The sequence below is a fragment of the Eucalyptus grandis genome, chromosome 9, assembly GCF_016545825.1.
Source record: "Eucalyptus grandis isolate ANBG69807.140 chromosome 9, ASM1654582v1, whole genome shotgun sequence".
In the NCBI taxonomy this organism is placed as follows: domain Eukaryota; kingdom Viridiplantae; phylum Streptophyta; class Magnoliopsida; order Myrtales; family Myrtaceae; genus Eucalyptus; species Eucalyptus grandis.
This window is the reverse complement of record NC_052620.1, coordinates 13,579,382-13,596,751: the sequence shown is the minus strand read 5'-3', so window position 1 is coordinate 13,596,751 and position 17,370 is coordinate 13,579,382. Positions and strand designations below refer to the sequence as shown.

General features: G+C 38.2%; 1 protein-coding gene across 3 annotated transcripts; it reads right to left on the bottom strand.

The window, feature by feature from the left end:
- Positions 1-11,819: 11,819 nt before the first annotated feature.
- LOC104453491 (monosaccharide-sensing protein 2) lies at positions 11,820-16,566 on the bottom strand. 3 transcript variants are annotated; one of them, XM_010068051.3, is made up of 6 exons: positions 16,296-16,566; positions 15,936-16,177; positions 15,069-15,635; positions 13,632-14,575; positions 12,572-12,759; positions 11,820-12,431 (listed from the first exon to the last, which is right to left on the bottom strand). In XM_010068051.3, the coding sequence occupies exons 2-6, from the start codon at positions 16,012-16,014 to the stop codon at positions 11,987-11,989; spliced, it is 2,223 nt and encodes a 740-aa protein (XP_010066353.2). In that variant the 5' UTR covers positions 16,015-16,177; positions 16,296-16,566; the 3' UTR covers positions 11,820-11,986. The 3 variants fall into 3 exon arrangements, with proteins under 3 accessions (XP_010066353.2, XP_010066354.2, XP_010066355.2); XM_010068052.3 differs by having other exon boundaries at positions 15,936-16,110; positions 16,246-16,536; XM_010068053.3 differs by having other exon boundaries at positions 15,936-16,110; positions 16,296-16,536.
- Between the last annotated feature and the right edge of the window lie 804 nt (positions 16,567-17,370).

The following is a 17,370-nucleotide window of genomic DNA, read 5'->3' as shown; positions in this document are numbered from 1 at the left end:
ACGCTAATTTTCAGACTAATTAATTTTGCTAGCCGTTCTTGGATTACAAGGAGAATCTGCTGAACTCGGAGGATTTTTGTGGGGTATATGGGAATGTATCCAGTGGATTTGTAATGATGATAAGTGATAAGAAAAGAAAGTCTTGGTATATAGCTAGGCATTTGCTCCACAAATATAGAACTAAGATTATGAGGAATAAAGATGCTCCAAGCGAGGAATTCGATCAGTTAGTTAGCTCATTATCGATGAGGCGATGGTTGCCATGATAGCAAAATTTGGCATCTCCAGAAAATGCTCCAACTGAGGAATTTTTCAACCACAAAGGAGCCTGTGGCCATCTCGTAATCTCCCTGAGTAAGTACCACTATTAATTTCCTTTTTCAAAAGTGTTTCTTTGAGATTTTTAGAAGTTTGTTTCCCTGAATCTTTGTAGGTGGTATATGTGACCCGAAGATCAAACACTCTTTGGGTCTCGAGCTTTACGTAGATGCAAAAATCGAGTCAATCGGATGTTCGAAGGAAAAGTTATGGTCAATTTGGTCACGAGCCAACACTCTTTTTTTTTTTTTTAAATCACCATTTACAGTTTTTCACATTGGTGAGGCTTCCAGAGAAAAGGTTGTGCATCATTTTCTTCATGTAAGACTTCATTGTCTTTTTAATCTAAGATTGGTTCTAATGCTTTTCATATGTGTAGATTTCTACCGAATGTACTCATATGGACGTCTATGAGTTCAGTATCGCTGAGATTCTGTATTTTTCAATCCAGAAGAGAAATCCCACGAACACTTTTCTAAAGTTGCATATTTGGAAATGCTTATGTTCCCAAGGGAACCACAAGCTGGCCAAACTGTTATAAATATTCAGCTTGGTTCAACAATTTCCTCGGTTAGCTTGAATAATCTTTTTGGACTTGACTTTTCTCCCTATCTTTTTCACTTTGAGTTTGACACATTTGAATGTTTATTTTTAGGGAAATGTTAACAATGAGTCTCGGCTACTTCATCGGGAGAGCATATTTATTTTTAACTTCCCTTAACATACGAAGCGTCACTTGGGGATGAGGCATCGTCTTGCGAACGAATTGGCATCCAATGTAGCAAATTGTTGGGTTGTTGAAATAGTGATCCTATGGCTGGCTTGAATGTGCAGATATTTCAGAATGGCCAGCTAATGATTTACAAAAACTTCTGGAAAGAGTTACGTTGCCTCTTCCAAGTACTTTTTCTTCTTTTTTTTTTTTTTTAATGGAGAAGTTGGAGTGATGATTTTTATCATTTGATAGGAGAAAATTGTCGTCACTTTGATCCTTGATGAAGAATTTGCTGAACCCATAGAAGTGACGCTAATTTTTCAGACTAATTAATTTTGCTAGCCGTTCTTGGATTACAAGGAGAATCTGCTGAACTCGGAGGATTTTTGTGGGGTATATGGGAATGTATCCAGTGGATTTGTAATGATGATAAGTGATAAGAAAAGAAAGTCTTGGTATATAGCTAGGCACTTGCTCCACAAATATAGAACTAAGATTATGAGGAATAAAGATGCTCCAACCGAGGAATTCGATCGAGTTAGTTAGCTCATTATCGATGAGGCGATGGTTGCCATGATAGCAAAATTTGGCATCACTACTCCAGAAAATGCTCCAGCGAGGAATTTTTTCAACCACAAAGGAGCCTGTGGCCATCTCGTAATCTCCCCGAGTAAGTACCACTATTAATTTCCTTTTCAAAAGTGTTTCTTTGAGATTTTTAGAAGTTTGTTTCCCTGAATCTTTGTAGGTGGTATATGTGACCTGAAGATCAAACACTCTTTGGGTCTCGAGCTTTACGTAGATGCAAAAATCGAGTCAATCGGATGTTCGAAGGAAAAGTTATGGTCAATTTGGTCACGAGCCAACACTCTTTTTTTTAAATCACCATTTACAGTTTTTCACATTGGTGAGGCTTCCAGAGAAAAGGTTGTGCATCATTTTCTTAATGTAAGACTTCATTGTCTTTTTAATCTAAGATTTGTTCTAATGCTTTTCATATGTGTAGATTTCTACCGAATGTACTCATATGGACGTCTATGAGTTCAGTATCGCTGAGATTCTGTATTTTTTCAATCCAGAAGAGAAATCCCACGAACACTTTTCTAAAGTTGCATATTAGGAAATGCTTATGTTCCCAAGGGAACGACAAGCTGGCCAAACTGTTATAAATATTCAGCTTGGTTTAACAATTTCCTCGGTTAGCTTGAATAATCTTTTTGGACTTGACTTTTCTCCCCTATCTTTTTCACTTTGAGTTTGACACATTTGAATGTTTATTTTTAGGGAATTGTTAACAATGAGTCTCGGCTACTTCATCGGGAGAGCATATTTATTTTTAACTTCCCTTAACATAGAGAAGCGTCACTTGGGGATGAGGCATCGTCTTGCGAACGAATTGGCATCCAATGTAGCAAATTGTTGGGTTGTTGAAATAGTGATCCTATGGCTGGCTTGAATGTGCAGATATTTCAGAATGGTTAGCTAATGATTTACAAAAACTTCTGGAAAGAGTTACGTTGCCTCTTCCAAGTACTTTTTTTTTTCTTTTTTCTTTTTTTTAATGGAGAAGTTGGAGTGATGATTTTTATCATTTGAAAGGAGAAAATTAACGTCACTTTGATCCTTGATGAAGAATTTGGTGAACCCATAGAAGTGACGCTAATTTTTCAGACTAATTAATTTTGCTAGCCGTTCTTGGATTACAAGGAGAATCTATTTGAACTCGGAGGATTTTTGTGGGGTATATGGGAATGTATCTAGTGGATTTGTAATGATGATAAGTGATAAGAAAACAAAGTCTTGGTATGTAGCTAGGCACTTGCTCCATAAATATAGAACTAAGATTATGAGGAATAAAGATGCTCCAACTGAGGAATTCGATGAGTTAGTTAGCTCATTATCTCGATGAGGTCGATGGTTGCCATGATATCAAAATTTGGCATCACTACCCCAGAAAATGCTCCAAGCGAGGAATTTTTCAACCACAAAGGAGCTGTGGCCATCTCGTAATCTCCCGAGTAAGTACCACTATTAATTTCCTTTTCAAAAGTGTTTCTTTGAGATTTTTAGAAGTTTGTTTCCCTGAATCTTTGTAGGTGGTATATGTGACCTGAAGATCAAACACTCTTTGGGTCTCGAAATTTACGTAGATGCAAAAATCGAGTCAATCGGATGTTCGAAGGAAAAGTTATGGTCAATTTGGTCACGAGCCAACACTCTTTTTTTTAAATCACCATTTACAGTTTTTCACATTGGTGAGGCTTCCAGAGAAAAGTTGTGCATCATTTTCTTCATGTAAGACTTCATTGTCTTTTTAATCTAAGATTGGTTCTAATGCTTTTCATATGTGTAGATTTCTACCGAACGTACTCATATGGACGTCTATGAGTTCAGTATCGCTGAGATTCTGTATTTTTATAATCCAAAAGATAAATCCCGGAACACTTTTCTAAAGTTACATATTTGGAAATGCTTATGTTCCCAAGGGAACGACAAGCTGGCCAAACTGTTATAAATATTCAGCTTGGTTTAACAATTTCCTCGGTTAGCTTGAATAATCTTTTTGGACTTGACTTTTCTCCCTATCTTTTTCACTTTGAGTTTCACACATTTCAATGTTTATTTTTAGGGAATTGTTAACAATGAGTGTCTCGGCTACTTCATCGGGAGAGCATATTTATTTTTAACTTCCCTTTAACATAGAGAAGTGTCACTTGGGGATGAGGCATCGTCTTGCGAACGAATTGGCATCCAATGTAACAAATTGTGGGTTGTTGAAATAATGTTCCTATGGCTGGCTTGAATGTGCAGATATTTCAGAATGGTCAGCTAATGATTTACAAAAACTTTTGGAAAGAGTTACGTTTCCTCTTCCAAGTACTTTTTTTCTTTTTCTTTTTTTAATGGAGAAGTTGGAGTGATGATTTTTATCATTTGATAGGAGAAAATTGTCGTCACTTTGATCCCTGATGAAGAATCTGGTGAACCCAAAGAAGTGGCGCTAATTTTTTAGACTAATTAATTTTGCTAGCTGTTCTTGGAGTACAAGGAGAATCTGCTGAACCCGAAGAATTTTTGTGGGGTATTTGGGAATGTATCTAGTGGATTTGTAATGATGATAAGTGATAAGAAAACAAAGTCTTGGTATATAGCTAGGCACTTACTCCATAAATATAGAACTAAGATTATGTGGAATAAAGATGCTCTAACTAAGAAATTCGATGAGTTTGTTAGCTCATTATCTGATGAGGCGATGGTTGCCATGATAGCAAAATTTGGCATCAAGCTCCAGAAAGATGCTCCAACTGAGGGATTTGTTTCAACCACAAAGGAGCCTGTGGCCATCTCGTAATCTCCCTGAGTAAGTACCACCATTAATTTCCTTTCTCAAAAGTGTTTCTTTGAGATTTTTAGAAGTTTTTTTCCCTCAATCTTTGTAGGTAGTATAGGTGACCTGAAGGTCAAACACTCTTTGGGTCGAGCTTTTCGTAGATGCAAAAATCGAGTCAATCGGATGTTCGAAGGAAAAGTTATGGTCAATTTGGTCACGAGCCAACACTCTTTTTTGTTAAATCACCATTTACAGTTTTTCACATTGGTGAGGCTTCCAGAGAAAAGGTTGTGCATCATTTTCTTCATGTAAGACTTCATTGTCTTTTAATCTAAGATTGGTTCTAATGCTTTTCATATGTGTAGATTTCTACCGAACATACTCATATGGACGTCTATGAGTTCAGTATCGCTGAGATTCTGTATTTTTTCAATCCAGAAGAGAAATCCCACGAACACTTTTCTAAAGTTGCATATTTGGAAATGCTTATGTTCCCAAGAGAACGACAAGCTGGCCAAACTGTTATAAATATTCAGCTTGGTTTAACAATTTCCTCGGTTAGCTTGAATAATCTTTTTGGACTTGTCTTTTCTCCCCTATCTTTTTCACTTTGAGTTTGACACATTTGAATGTTTATTTTTAGGGAATTGTTAACAATGAGTCTCGGCTACTTCATCGGGAGAGCATATTTATTTTTAACTTCCCTTAACATAGAGAAGCATCACTTGCGGATGAGGCATCGTCTTGCGAACGAATTGGCATCCAATGTAACAAATTGTTGGGTTGTTGAAATAGTGTTCCTATGGCTGGCTTAAATGTGCAGATATTTCATGATGGTTAGCTAATGATTTACAAAAACTTCTGGAAAGAGTTACGTTGCCTCTTCCAAGTACTTTTTTTCTTTCTTTTTTTAAAGGAGAAGTTGGAGTGATGATTTTTATCATTTGATAGGAGAAAATTGTCGTCACTTTGATCCCTGATGAAGAATCTGCTGAACCTGGCGGTAATTTTTCAGACTAATTAATTTTGCTAGCTGTTCTTGGAGTACTAGGTGAATCTGCTTAACCCGGAGGATTTTTGTGGGGTATCTGGGAATGTATCTAGTGGATATGTAATGATGATAAGTGATAACGAAACAAAGTCTTGGCATGTAGCTAGACACCTGCTCCTAGAACTAAGATTTTGTGGAATAAAAATGCTCCAACTATGGAATTCGATGACCTAGTTAGCTCCTTCATGATAGCAAAATTTGGCATCACCGCTCCATAAAGATGCTCCAACTGAGGAATTCGTTTCAACTACAAAGGAGCCTATGGCCATCTCGTAATCTCCCTGAGGAAGTACCACCATTAATTTCCTTTCTCAAAAGTGTTTCTTTGAGATTTTTAGTAGTTTTTTCCCTCAATCTTTGTAGGTGGTATATGTGACCTAAAGGTCAAACACTCTTTGGGTCTCGAGTTTTTCGTAGATGCAAAAATCGAGTCAAATGAATGTTCGAAGGAAAAGTTATGGTCAATTTGGTCACGAGCCAACACTCTTTTTTGTTAAATCACCATTTACAGTTTTTCACATTTGTGAGGCTTCCAGAGAAAAGGTTGTGCATCATTTTCTTCATGTAAGACTTCATTGTCTTTTTAATCTAAGATTGGTTCTAATGCTTTTCATATGTGTAGATTTCTACCGAACGTACTCATATGGACGTCTATGAGTTCAGTATCGCTGAGATTCTATATTTTTTCAATTCGGAAGAGAAATCCCATGAACACTTTTCGAAAGTTGCAGATTTTGAAATGCTTATGTTTCCAAGGGAACGACATGCTGGCCAAACTACTATAAATATTTAGCTTGCTGCAACAGTTTCCTCGGTTAGCTTGAATAATTTTTGGACTTGACTTTTCTCCCCTATCTTTTTCACTTTGAGTTTGACACATTTGAATGTTTATTTTTAGGGAATCGTTAACAATGAGAGTCTCGACTACTTCATCGGGAGTGTATATTTATTTTTATCTTCCCTTAACGTAGAGAAGCATCACTTGCGGATGAGGCATCGTCTTGCGAACGAATTGGCATCTAATGCAACAAATTGTTGGGCTGCTGAAATAGTGTTCTTATGGCTAGCTTGAACGTGCAGATATTCCATAATGATCAGCTAATAATTTAGAAAAACTTCCGGAAAGAGTTACTTTGCCTCTTCCAAGTACTTTTTTTCTTTTTTCTTTTTTATGGAGAAGTTGGAGTCATGATTTTTATCATTTGATAGGAGAAAATTGTTGTCAGTTTGATCCCTGATAAAGAATCTGCTGAACTCAGAGAAGTGACGGTAATTTTTCAGACTAATTAATTTGGCTAGCTATTCTTGGAGTATAAGGAGCAGTTTTTTCTGCCCTTTATTTGTGAATGCTTGAGTTGGTTATCATGATTAACTAATTGAAGTATCAATGCAAAAACTGTAATTGTTCCAAACGAGGAGAAAATAGGTTTTGCCTTTAAGGAAAATAAGAATAAAATGGCTATTGAATCACTTTTGGTATACGTTGGAGGTTCCTTGGCTTTTGCTCTTTTGCTATGTATGTTCAGAACTTGTTCCTTTACTTGACGCTTGCATTTGTCCTTTTAATACAAGGCAATTCATGGAGAGGAATATTTTCATTTGAGGGCTGCATTAGAACCTATAGAGAGGTGCAAAATATAGGGGAGCATCCGGGGAGTTGTGTACCATCTGTTATTGAATCCTCTTTTGGCATTGGATAGAGAAGATATACAGTGCTTGAGCATTTTTTCTATAGAAGACCTTGCAGTAAAGGTCCAGAACAAACCCCTTTTTTGAGCGACACATGGAACTCCTTGAGGGGGTGGTCGTCGTTGGAGACGAGAATTCAGATTTTCTCCTTGATCTTGGCGTCTTTGATATGAATGTGCCTGAGAACTGAGGCAACGATGATCCCCCTCGGCGATTTCCTCTCATTTCTTTTCTTGAGGAAATGCAAGATGTCACCTAGGACAGGGATGGCGGAGTGTTTGTCGGTAAGCTTTTTCCAGAGTTCTTTCTTCCCGTTGCAGACCAGGTCGGCGGCAACTACCCGCTTGGCAAGAATGCTGTCGAGCGATTTCTCGAAGTCGAGGATGGGGGTGGGGACGTCCATCGCCAGGAGGGTTGAAAGCGAGACAGTGAGAGGTAGAGGATTTTGAGATGTGAAACTTTCTGGGGTTTGGGGAGGCCTATCGGTCTTCCTCCTTCAGAAGGAGAAAAAGGAGGAGAGAGAAAGGGAAATATCTCTATCTCTTTGCAAGTGGGCGGCACTTAATGTGTGCAGGCCTATAATTAGGAGAAAATTTTCAAATAAGAAAGAGAAATTTTATAATTTATGTGCAGGATCAATGGTGAAGACCACTCGTTGACGTGGAGCCATATGGAACTTTCTGATTGGTTGGGGAGCAGGGTGACTTGGCGCTCTGGACCACCTAATAGATGTGTAAAATGGAAAAATTATGATTAGTCAAATTTTGGCCAAATTTGAGTAAAAACATGCATAATATATATTTTTAAAATTCCAATAAGATGATTTGTGATAATTACAGATTTATAATATCTAAATCTAGTAAATCATGACAATTAAATTCTAAATGAACAAAATATGGTGATTTGTCCAACCTCTCGATCAAGGAAATTCACAATCTCGACACTTTTTAAAAATAAAAATTGAATCGTATTTTGAAATAATTGGGTCTCGAGCTTTTCGTAGATGCAAAAATCGAGTCAATTAGATGTTCGAAGGAAAAGTTATGGTCAATATGGTCATGAGCCAACACTCTTTTTTGTTAAATCAAACAGCGAGGCTTTCTTAAGTATAAAAATTGAGTTAATAGGACATTTGATAGAAATGTTATATCCAATCAAAGTTCGACTATTTTCTTCGTTGTAAACATATTGAAAACTCATATAGGATATCTATTTATTTCGTGATTATGAGAAATTTGTTGGAGTGGTTTAATTTCCCATTTCTTGGAGCCTCCCATCATAAATTTTAGAAAGAAAATATCATATTTAGTCTTACCTATATTTCTCAGGATATTCCTCCATTAGAGATAATTTAGATATTGCTCTCAACTCTTTATATCTTTAGAATTGAAGAAAATTTCAAATAAGAATCTGAAATGATTTCATTTTCTCAAATAATGACCCAAAGTGAACTTTGTGTCATATAATGACCCAGTTGACTTATTGTTTCAAATAAGAACCCAAAGTGAATTTTGTGTCAAATAAGGACCCGAAGTGATTAAGTTAATATCTATTGAGGACCTTAGTTCACCGACAGACATTTTCCGGCGATTAAAATAGGGGCAATTTTGTCAAAAATTTGTGATTGCAAAAAAATGGAAAATTCTAAATTAATTAAGTTTAGGTTATTAGTTAAGATGTTTACATTTTCTTCTTTCTTCTCCCCGCTGCTCCTCAACCAAATCACTACCCAATGATCGTCACTCGATTTTTGTCGCTCCTCACCTTGCTCAACCGGCGGAGAATTTGGGTCTGCGCAAACAAAGAAATAAGCATATGGTTTTTTTTCTTGTTTTTGAATTCGTGCCTCAACCAGCGAAGAATTTGGGTTTTCGACTTTGCAGAGGATGGGTACAAGGAACGAGGAGACCATAGAAAACCCGAGGTTTTTTGTTTTTTGTTTTGTTTTAGGATTTGTTAATTTTCCCTATATATATGGACAAAATTGCCCAAACTTTGGTGGTTGGAAATGTCACATGCTTGATAGCCGTCGAATATTTGGCTGACCAGCAAGCTCAGGTTCTTATTTGGAATTGATTTAATCACTTCGGGTCCTTATTTGAGACAATGGATCCACTTTAGGTCTTAATCTAATACAAAGTTCATTTTGGGTCCTTATTTGAGAAAATTGATCAACATCGGGTTCTTATTTGGAATTTTCCCTTAGAATTGTGCATATATGTCTCTTTAGTTATTCATATGCTTGATTAATATTAGATAATCATATATTAAAGTTATAGGCTCATGTATTCTTCATCGAATGTAAAAATATACAGAAATTCTACAATTCTATATTCTATTTTATTCTTATCTAAAGGTATTACTTTTTTAATTAATAAAGAAAAACATGAACATTGTTATAAAATAATGGTCCTACTTAGCATGATGGTACCGATTTTTAGCTTCCAAAAAAAAAAAAAAAAAAAAAGCGACACCTCGCCATAAATCATTCATCTTCAGGATAATACATATATGTTGGCTAACAATTATGGATCTTGTATAATTTTGATTATTCCCAATTTTCAACTATGATTTCAAGAGAATAAAAATTCCATCGCATGTGGGATAAAGTTGGGTTGAAATTAGACTTCAACTCATAAAAGGGATGAGTGCATTAAAAATCTTAAAACTTATCATGATACAATTGAGTCCTAAAACTTTTAAAAAATGCAATTAAGTTTTAAAACTTGTTACGGCAAGTCCTAAAACTTTCAAAATGTTCAATAAAGTCCTAAAACTTATCTCGAAAGTGCAATCGAGGCCTAAAAGTTTCAAAAAGTACAATCAATTGAAGAATTTACATTAAACCACTTTGATAAGTTTTAAGACTTGATTACACTTTTTAAAAATTTTAGGACTTAATTTCACTTTGTGATAAGTTTTAGGACTTAATTGCATTTTCATGACAAATTTTACAACTTCCAATGCATTTATCCCTAATGTAAATGTCATGAAGGTATGAAAGTGTTAATAGGGTTCTAAAACTTTCAAAAGTGAAATAGAGTTCTAAAAGTTTTAAAAATGTAATCAAATTGTAAAACTTATCTAATTGGTCCATTAATCCTTTTGTTGATTGCATATTTTGAAAGTTTTACAATTCAATTGAACCTTTGTGATAAGCTTTATGATTTGACTGAACTTTTTGAAAGTTATATGACTAGTTTACATTTTCATGACAAGTCTTATGCATTACACTTTTTAAAAGTTTAAGACTTACTTAAAACTTTCGTTCCAAGTTTTATAACATTTAATGCACTTGTCCCTAAATTATTTAAGAAATGTGAGACACACCAGCCCATCCACGACCGCTTCAAGAGCAAAGATGCCAGTCCTCCCCTATCGTCTACTCCGAGAGTCGTCTTCTCTGCTATAGAGCCCGGCATGGTGTCGGGGAAAAACCCATTGGCCATTTGCTTTCAAGTTTCAACCATCGTGTTCGAATACTCCGGCGAGCGAATTCTCACGGCTCTCGTGTGGGTTCGACTCCGCCCTTCTCTGGAACGCTGTGGCAACGAGTATGGAAGTTTCTAAACTCCGAGAAGAGAATGCAGCAAATGTTTACACGAGGACGAAGAGCTCCATCGACGCGGCCAGCAAACGTTATATAGACTGCTCTCATTTAATGGGTCATGAAGGTTACCGTTGTCGGATACAAGGCCCACCGGCCCACTTCATTTCTCCAATTGCTTGTGATCTGGGGGAAGGTCTCTTTCCCCGTTTTCTTTGAACAATAAAAATTGAGATGAGTGTATTAAAAATCCTAATTACGGTAGAATTTTTATAATTTTAAAATACATATGTAATTAAATTGTAAAGTTTATCATGAAAGCATGATGAAATGTTAAAACTTATCACGGAAGTATAAAGGCGTGAATGATTACCATTCTATTTTTGTGTTAATCTATTTTTCTTGTTCTTGAGAATAGATTTGAAATAAAAATCTATATGGAACAAAAATCTGTTACATTTTTCTATTTTCGGGACAAATTTTTAGCCTAAAATTAAATTTATAACAAAAAGGAAAAGCAAAAATTCTTATCATCATTCACCGTCACCACCCGCTCACCCACCGTTGCCCGCCACTTGTTGCCAACTCTGCCCAGAAGGGAGATATTTAAGGTCTAACATACCAATTTTTATTCCAAGGACAAAAATTTGAGTTCGTTATCAAACATGTATTTATGTTCAAAAACTTGTCTAGGGCATGAAAATAAAAATAAATAAATAAATAAATAAATAACCTATTTCTAGCCAAAAATAGGACTCAAAAAGAGAATGATTATCATTTGCGCCCTAATTAAATCCTAAAGCTTGTGAAGTTTATGCGATCAACTCCTTTTATCAAACTTTGTCCCACTCGACAAACAGAAAATGCCGACGAATTTTAGAATTTAATCGTACTAACTAGATAAGTTTTAGAACTTGATGGTAATTTTTTTAAATATTTATACTCAATCGCATGAATCGTACTTTCGCGATGAATTTTAGGACTCCTAATACCCACGTTGCCAAAGTGAGTAACTACAAAAGTTCTACGCCTTGATGAGTAGCTCGAAAAAAAGTGAAGCGCATCATCTAAAGTAAGAATTAGCGGAAACTACCTTTCAAATATGAATAGGACTGGGAAGTCCAAAATTGTGCATGTACAAATAGCCAATCCAGATGTAACAAACGAATAAAAGCAAGAACAAGTTGTAAATTGCAGTCCTCAAGGAAGTCACTTTTCCTGGTTTTTCAACCGAGAAATACGGAGAGAAGGAGCGCAACACCAAGAAAAGAGGAAGAGGCAACCACCCAAAACTGGAAAAATCAAGCACCTTTCTATCTGACGCCGGCCGTGCAATTAGTTGTTCCTTGCGGCCATGGCCTGCCTCGCCCCGACCGAGAAGAACTCGGTGATGACCTCGAGAGGCATGCCCTTCGTTTCGGGGACTTTCATAAAGACGAAACCCCATGATATGAGGCACACGATCGCGTACATGCCGAACACGCCGGCGAGGCCCACAGACTTGAGCATCACAGGCAGCGAGTACGTGACAACGATGTCGCCGATCCAGAACGTGAGCGCACATATGGCGATGCAGAGCCCGCGGACCCTGGTGGGGAAGATCTCGGCGCAGAGTATGTTGGGGACCGGCCCGAATCCCATCACAAAGAAACAGAAGTAGAGCACGACGCTGACAGTAGAGATCACCGCGTGAACGACGGAGCCCATACTTATGACGCTGCTGAGGACAAGGATGATGAGCGACGCTATCAGGATTGGGATAGTACTGAGCAGCAGGCTCCTGTGAGGTTATAAAGCACACGATGAAGGTGACGAATGAAACAGATTAAACAAGTAACAAATAGTATATCGAGTACATGGCTTAATTTTAAGTTTATACAAGAAGTGGAATCGATAGATCGCATAGCTCTGGTAATGTACCTTCTGCCAGCAATGTCCATGAGCCTCATGGCGATGGCAATTGAGGGAAGCATCAATAAGGTCGTCAAGGCGCTAATGAGAAGAGATGAAGAAGCTGAACTGATACCCAAATTCGAAAGTAGAACTCCGACTCCCGCTTGCTCAAGAATTTGGGGAGTGTAGTACAGAACCCCATTTATTCCAGAGAACTGCACAAATGAGTATCGTAAGTTCAAAGGGACAAAAAATGAAGCAAACATTCGTGTGAAAATACAAGCTGAGTGCTTATATTCTTTGGAATTTTTCAAAAAGAAACTAAGCCATGACTATTACTAAGAGTCTAATCCAACATGCTGCAATCAATATCAAGAATGTCAAAAATTCATGAGGACTGCCGCCGATATCAGGTGTTTTCATGTAGAGGAGGAAAGCATCCATTGTTGTGCACAATATCTAACTGTTAAAAAAAGCAAATATTTGCTCGAAGAGTGTCCAATCATAACTATATCAAGCAACATTGCTCAGGAAAAGAAGAATTAACCAAAACAAATTTCAACTGCTGTCTGGACGGTCAATCCTGTTAACAACTTAAACTAAACAAACATGCTGGCACTGCCACCTTCTTAACATTTACCTCTTAAAGTTTCAGCAAAAACAGCTATAAAGTCCACATCAAGCACTGGTGCGCCAGAATTATAGACACTGATTAAGAAGAAAAGTTATATTCAGCACCACAAGATCCTTACTATCTGTATATGTTGGTACGAGTCTATGACATCATAAATAAATCCAAAAAGCTCCCTAAAAGCTCGAGAATGACAGTGGGGCTTTGCATTCATGCAGTTTTGGGTGGTTTCCTAGCAATAGCATGAGAATTTTTATCGAGAGCAAGCCAAGACATGTTATACCTAAAAACCAGAGATAATGTCTAATGGCGAGGTGAAATTAGTTTCCTCATGGCAGAAGTAGAGCATTAAAACGATATATGGAAAGAAAATAGCAATTTCCAATGAAATCTAAAACTATCAGCTACTGTGATTGCGTTTCTTTTTTTCGTCAGAAATCAGCCACTGTATATCACCTGCTGAAGAATTTGCAACCCCACACCAACAACCAAAGCATGCTTGACTCCTGGTTCAAAAAGATCTTTCCAACTTGGCCCCTTCACGGCGGTTTCAGCTGGATGAACCATAGCCGGACCAATCGGATGCTGCTCCAAGAGCTCCTTGGGATACAAAGCTGGTTGACTTACCAGAGCGGCGGCTTGGATGAATTCTACATTCATTGGACCCTCGCCCCCAGGAAGCGAAACCATCGAGCCTCGCCGTGAACCACTAGTGACTGCTTCCGGGTGCAAATAAATTCTTTTGAACTCCCCTTCCTTCTTTCCATCCGGGCCTTCTTTGTCAGACCATTTCCACGCCAGTTGCCATCCACCGCCGATCCCTGTGCTCCCAGCTCCTTCTCCAGGTCCTTGCACAAGACTACCATGTCTCATGCTAAAAGCGCTTCCATGGGCAGGTGGGACCAGGTCTCGCTCCAAGCTTGTGGCTTGCCGTGAAATCAATGGACTCTGCAGATTGTCATCCGAATCACCCACACCTGCATCGGATTGGTAATCCTCACCCTCCCTGGCTACACTCTCCACATCCCATTCCTCGTTTCTTGGTTGATTACCACCAACACTGAACATGCTGCCAAAGTGAGGAAAAAGCATACTGCGCATGCTTCCACCCTCAGGGAGCTTCTCGTGGACACTGCCGAAGAGGGTCACAAGAGGGTCTATGAGAGGCACGTTCTGGCTTGCCATGCTTCCGTGCCGAGACACAAGACCTACAGCACTCTGCCCAGAGATGGGTCTGGCAACCCACGAAAGACCCTGTTCGGCGCCATATAACTTGATCTGGTCTTTTTCATTGGATATATCCTGGTCATCCATGTGATCATTGGGTGGGCCAATTATGTACTCCTCTAAGGATGCTTCACCCCCTACTGCTAATCCCTCCACCAGCAAAGCCATCTCACCTGTTCATCTGAAATGTATTAGCTCTTCATTTTCATCTCTGCGGTTATGAATAAGCTTCAAGTAATGCAAAAGCACAGTTTTTCTAACAACCTAAGACTAAAAATTTGATCGATTCTAGATATCCTAGCTAGTTTTGACACAGGATGCTACCACCTTACATTGCATATAACAGTCGACAAATGGAAATTATTGAGATTCAAAAGTTCTACAACAGGTATATCAGAATCAAGGAAACACATTCCCAAATTATAGATAGCAGGGGTTGACAAAAAGTTCCCATTCCACTCAAGCAACTCCAGCTAATATAGTCCAATGACTTTTTTGCAACAATATGTTGCAAGCCACTTCTTGCAAACATGATTCCATTGTACAAGTAGATTGCCCTATAAAAAGAAGATCGACCAAAGCATTGATTTGAACATCAAAGCTCAGTCCAGTGAGAATAAATTTCATTCAGGGAATCTTGGCATGACAAGTAGTCAGACAACTCACCAGATACATCTTCTCTGCCACACAGCTTCTGCAAGACTTTCTTAGCCTCATGCATCCGCCCTTTACTCACAAGCCACCGTGGAGACTCAGGCAAGAAAAATACCATCAACACAAAATAAATGAGGGAGGGAACCGACAGAACTCCAAGCATCAATCTCCAACTCGGCGACTCCATCAAAGACATCCCAAAAACCATACAATACGACATAAACATCCCAGCAGAACCGGTAAATTGTGGCAGCGTATTCAGTGTGCCCCTTATTTCTGGCGGGGCTGTCTCAGATATGTAGAGGGGAACAAGAGTTACAGCCAAGCCGACACCAAGTCCGTCTAAAAACCTTGCAAGGAGTAGCACATAAACATTGGGGGACCACAGCATAACAAGACCACCGGCGAAATAAAACACAGACGAAATAATTAGCAAAGGACGGCGACCGAGCCAGTCCGCTATCGCTCCGGAGCAAGTAGTAACCAAAGTGGCACCAATAAGTGACATGGCCACTATTAGCCCTTCTAAAGCGGGTTCACTTTCTAAATCAAATTCCCTCTTTATGTACAAAACAGCACCTGATTCAGAAACAGAAAAAGGAAATTAGTTTCTTGGTACTATTGAATCTCTTGCTTTTGAAAGATGATCAAGTGAGTTTATAAATAGGGATTTCATGGGATAATTTCTTAAAACAAAGCAAAAGTTTTTCAAGCACGATAGGAGCCAGTTACAGTCCATGAGAATCACTCTGAAATCTAAGAAGATTCTCAAGTCACAATCACTACTTGAAGAAAGAAAGATAAAAAGATTGTGGAACTTCAAGAACTTAATAGAACTCGAAGTAGCGTGAAGAGATACCAAGAAAAGAGCAAAATTACCAGCAATAGTTGCATTGTCCCATCCTTGAAGCAAATTACCAACGGCAGCAGCAACAGCAACCCACACTGCTCCACTCATTATTGAACTAAACCGACAATCCCCAACAAAATCACGCAAGCCGCTGGTTCCAGATCAAGAATTGAATCACAATCACCCACTACAACCAAACAAGCCCTTGCAAATGGGTATGACAGAATTCACTTCATCAGACAATATGGTAAAGAGCAATCCAACCTAATTTCTGCAGAAACCCACAAGAAATATTGAAATTTAAACAGTTGGGAGGTGGGCAGCAAAAATCAGGCCTACCCAGGTTTGCAGGTCCTATGTGAGAACAAGTACAGTGATCTTTATGATACCTCAGGCAAGGTAAAGAAGCTCAGAGTGCCTGATTGCCTGTTGTGTCCCCACCTTAGATCCAAAAAAGGCCCTGTGGAATTTGCAATTTGCCCCACTCACTTGGCGTCAAAAGGTTGGCTTTTGCGGGATTAGATATTTTAATTACCCCCAAGAAAAGGATACTTGAAATTGCATACAGGAAAAAGGGTGCAAGAAAGGGGTAAGAAGGCCATTCGCCGGAACGAAAAGCAAGGGGAAAGGGAAAGAGACCACGACATCTGCAACAGAGGGGTAGCAAGGCAACCTCCGTGAAGTATACACCTCTTTCTTGTGGCTCTTTCACTGTACCGCACGTCAACTTTGTCAGATTGTACAGCAGTTTTTATAATGTCATGCGTTGGTTCTTGCTGCTTCTCACTCGCACGCTCCAAACTTCCCCATCATGGATCCAGAGAGGACCGACGTTAAACTTTGCAAACTTTAAGAAAACTGATTAATTCTTGGAATTATTTAAGCTACAACGAGGAGTGGAAAATAAGGAAGAAAATCCTTCTTTTTTTCTTTTGGTAAATTATTCGGAGCAGATGATTAAAGCGAAAAAGAGTCCATGATTGTAGCGATTTATAAATTTATCACTCACGGGTCGATTTAAAAACTGTTCATATTTTTTAATTATGGAATCTTCAGCAAAGTCAGTCCAAAAACAATGGTTATTGCCGTCTTCAATCCCACGAATTATAATTTAAATTAATCTGCAACGTTATATGCGAATTTCTGCGTTCAGATTCGCACACAGATCTGAAACTTGAATGAGCTGTCTTCTTCAACATCAGTGCAACTTATCACCAAAACGACAAGGACTATAAACGCCACCGAAAGCTTCTTTAAAGAGGATTTTCTTTACCAGAGTTTTGGAACGAATATTAAATGTCTAAATAAAAAAATGTGTCAGTTTCGAGTTTCAAGACAATACTTTCCTCGTATTATGCACAATCAATGCATCGAAAAAGTATATCTTTACCACTGTCCCAAATGTATTTATGAATAAAACCCTATAAAATACATACTCACCGGAAGAAAAAAAAAAAAAAAAAA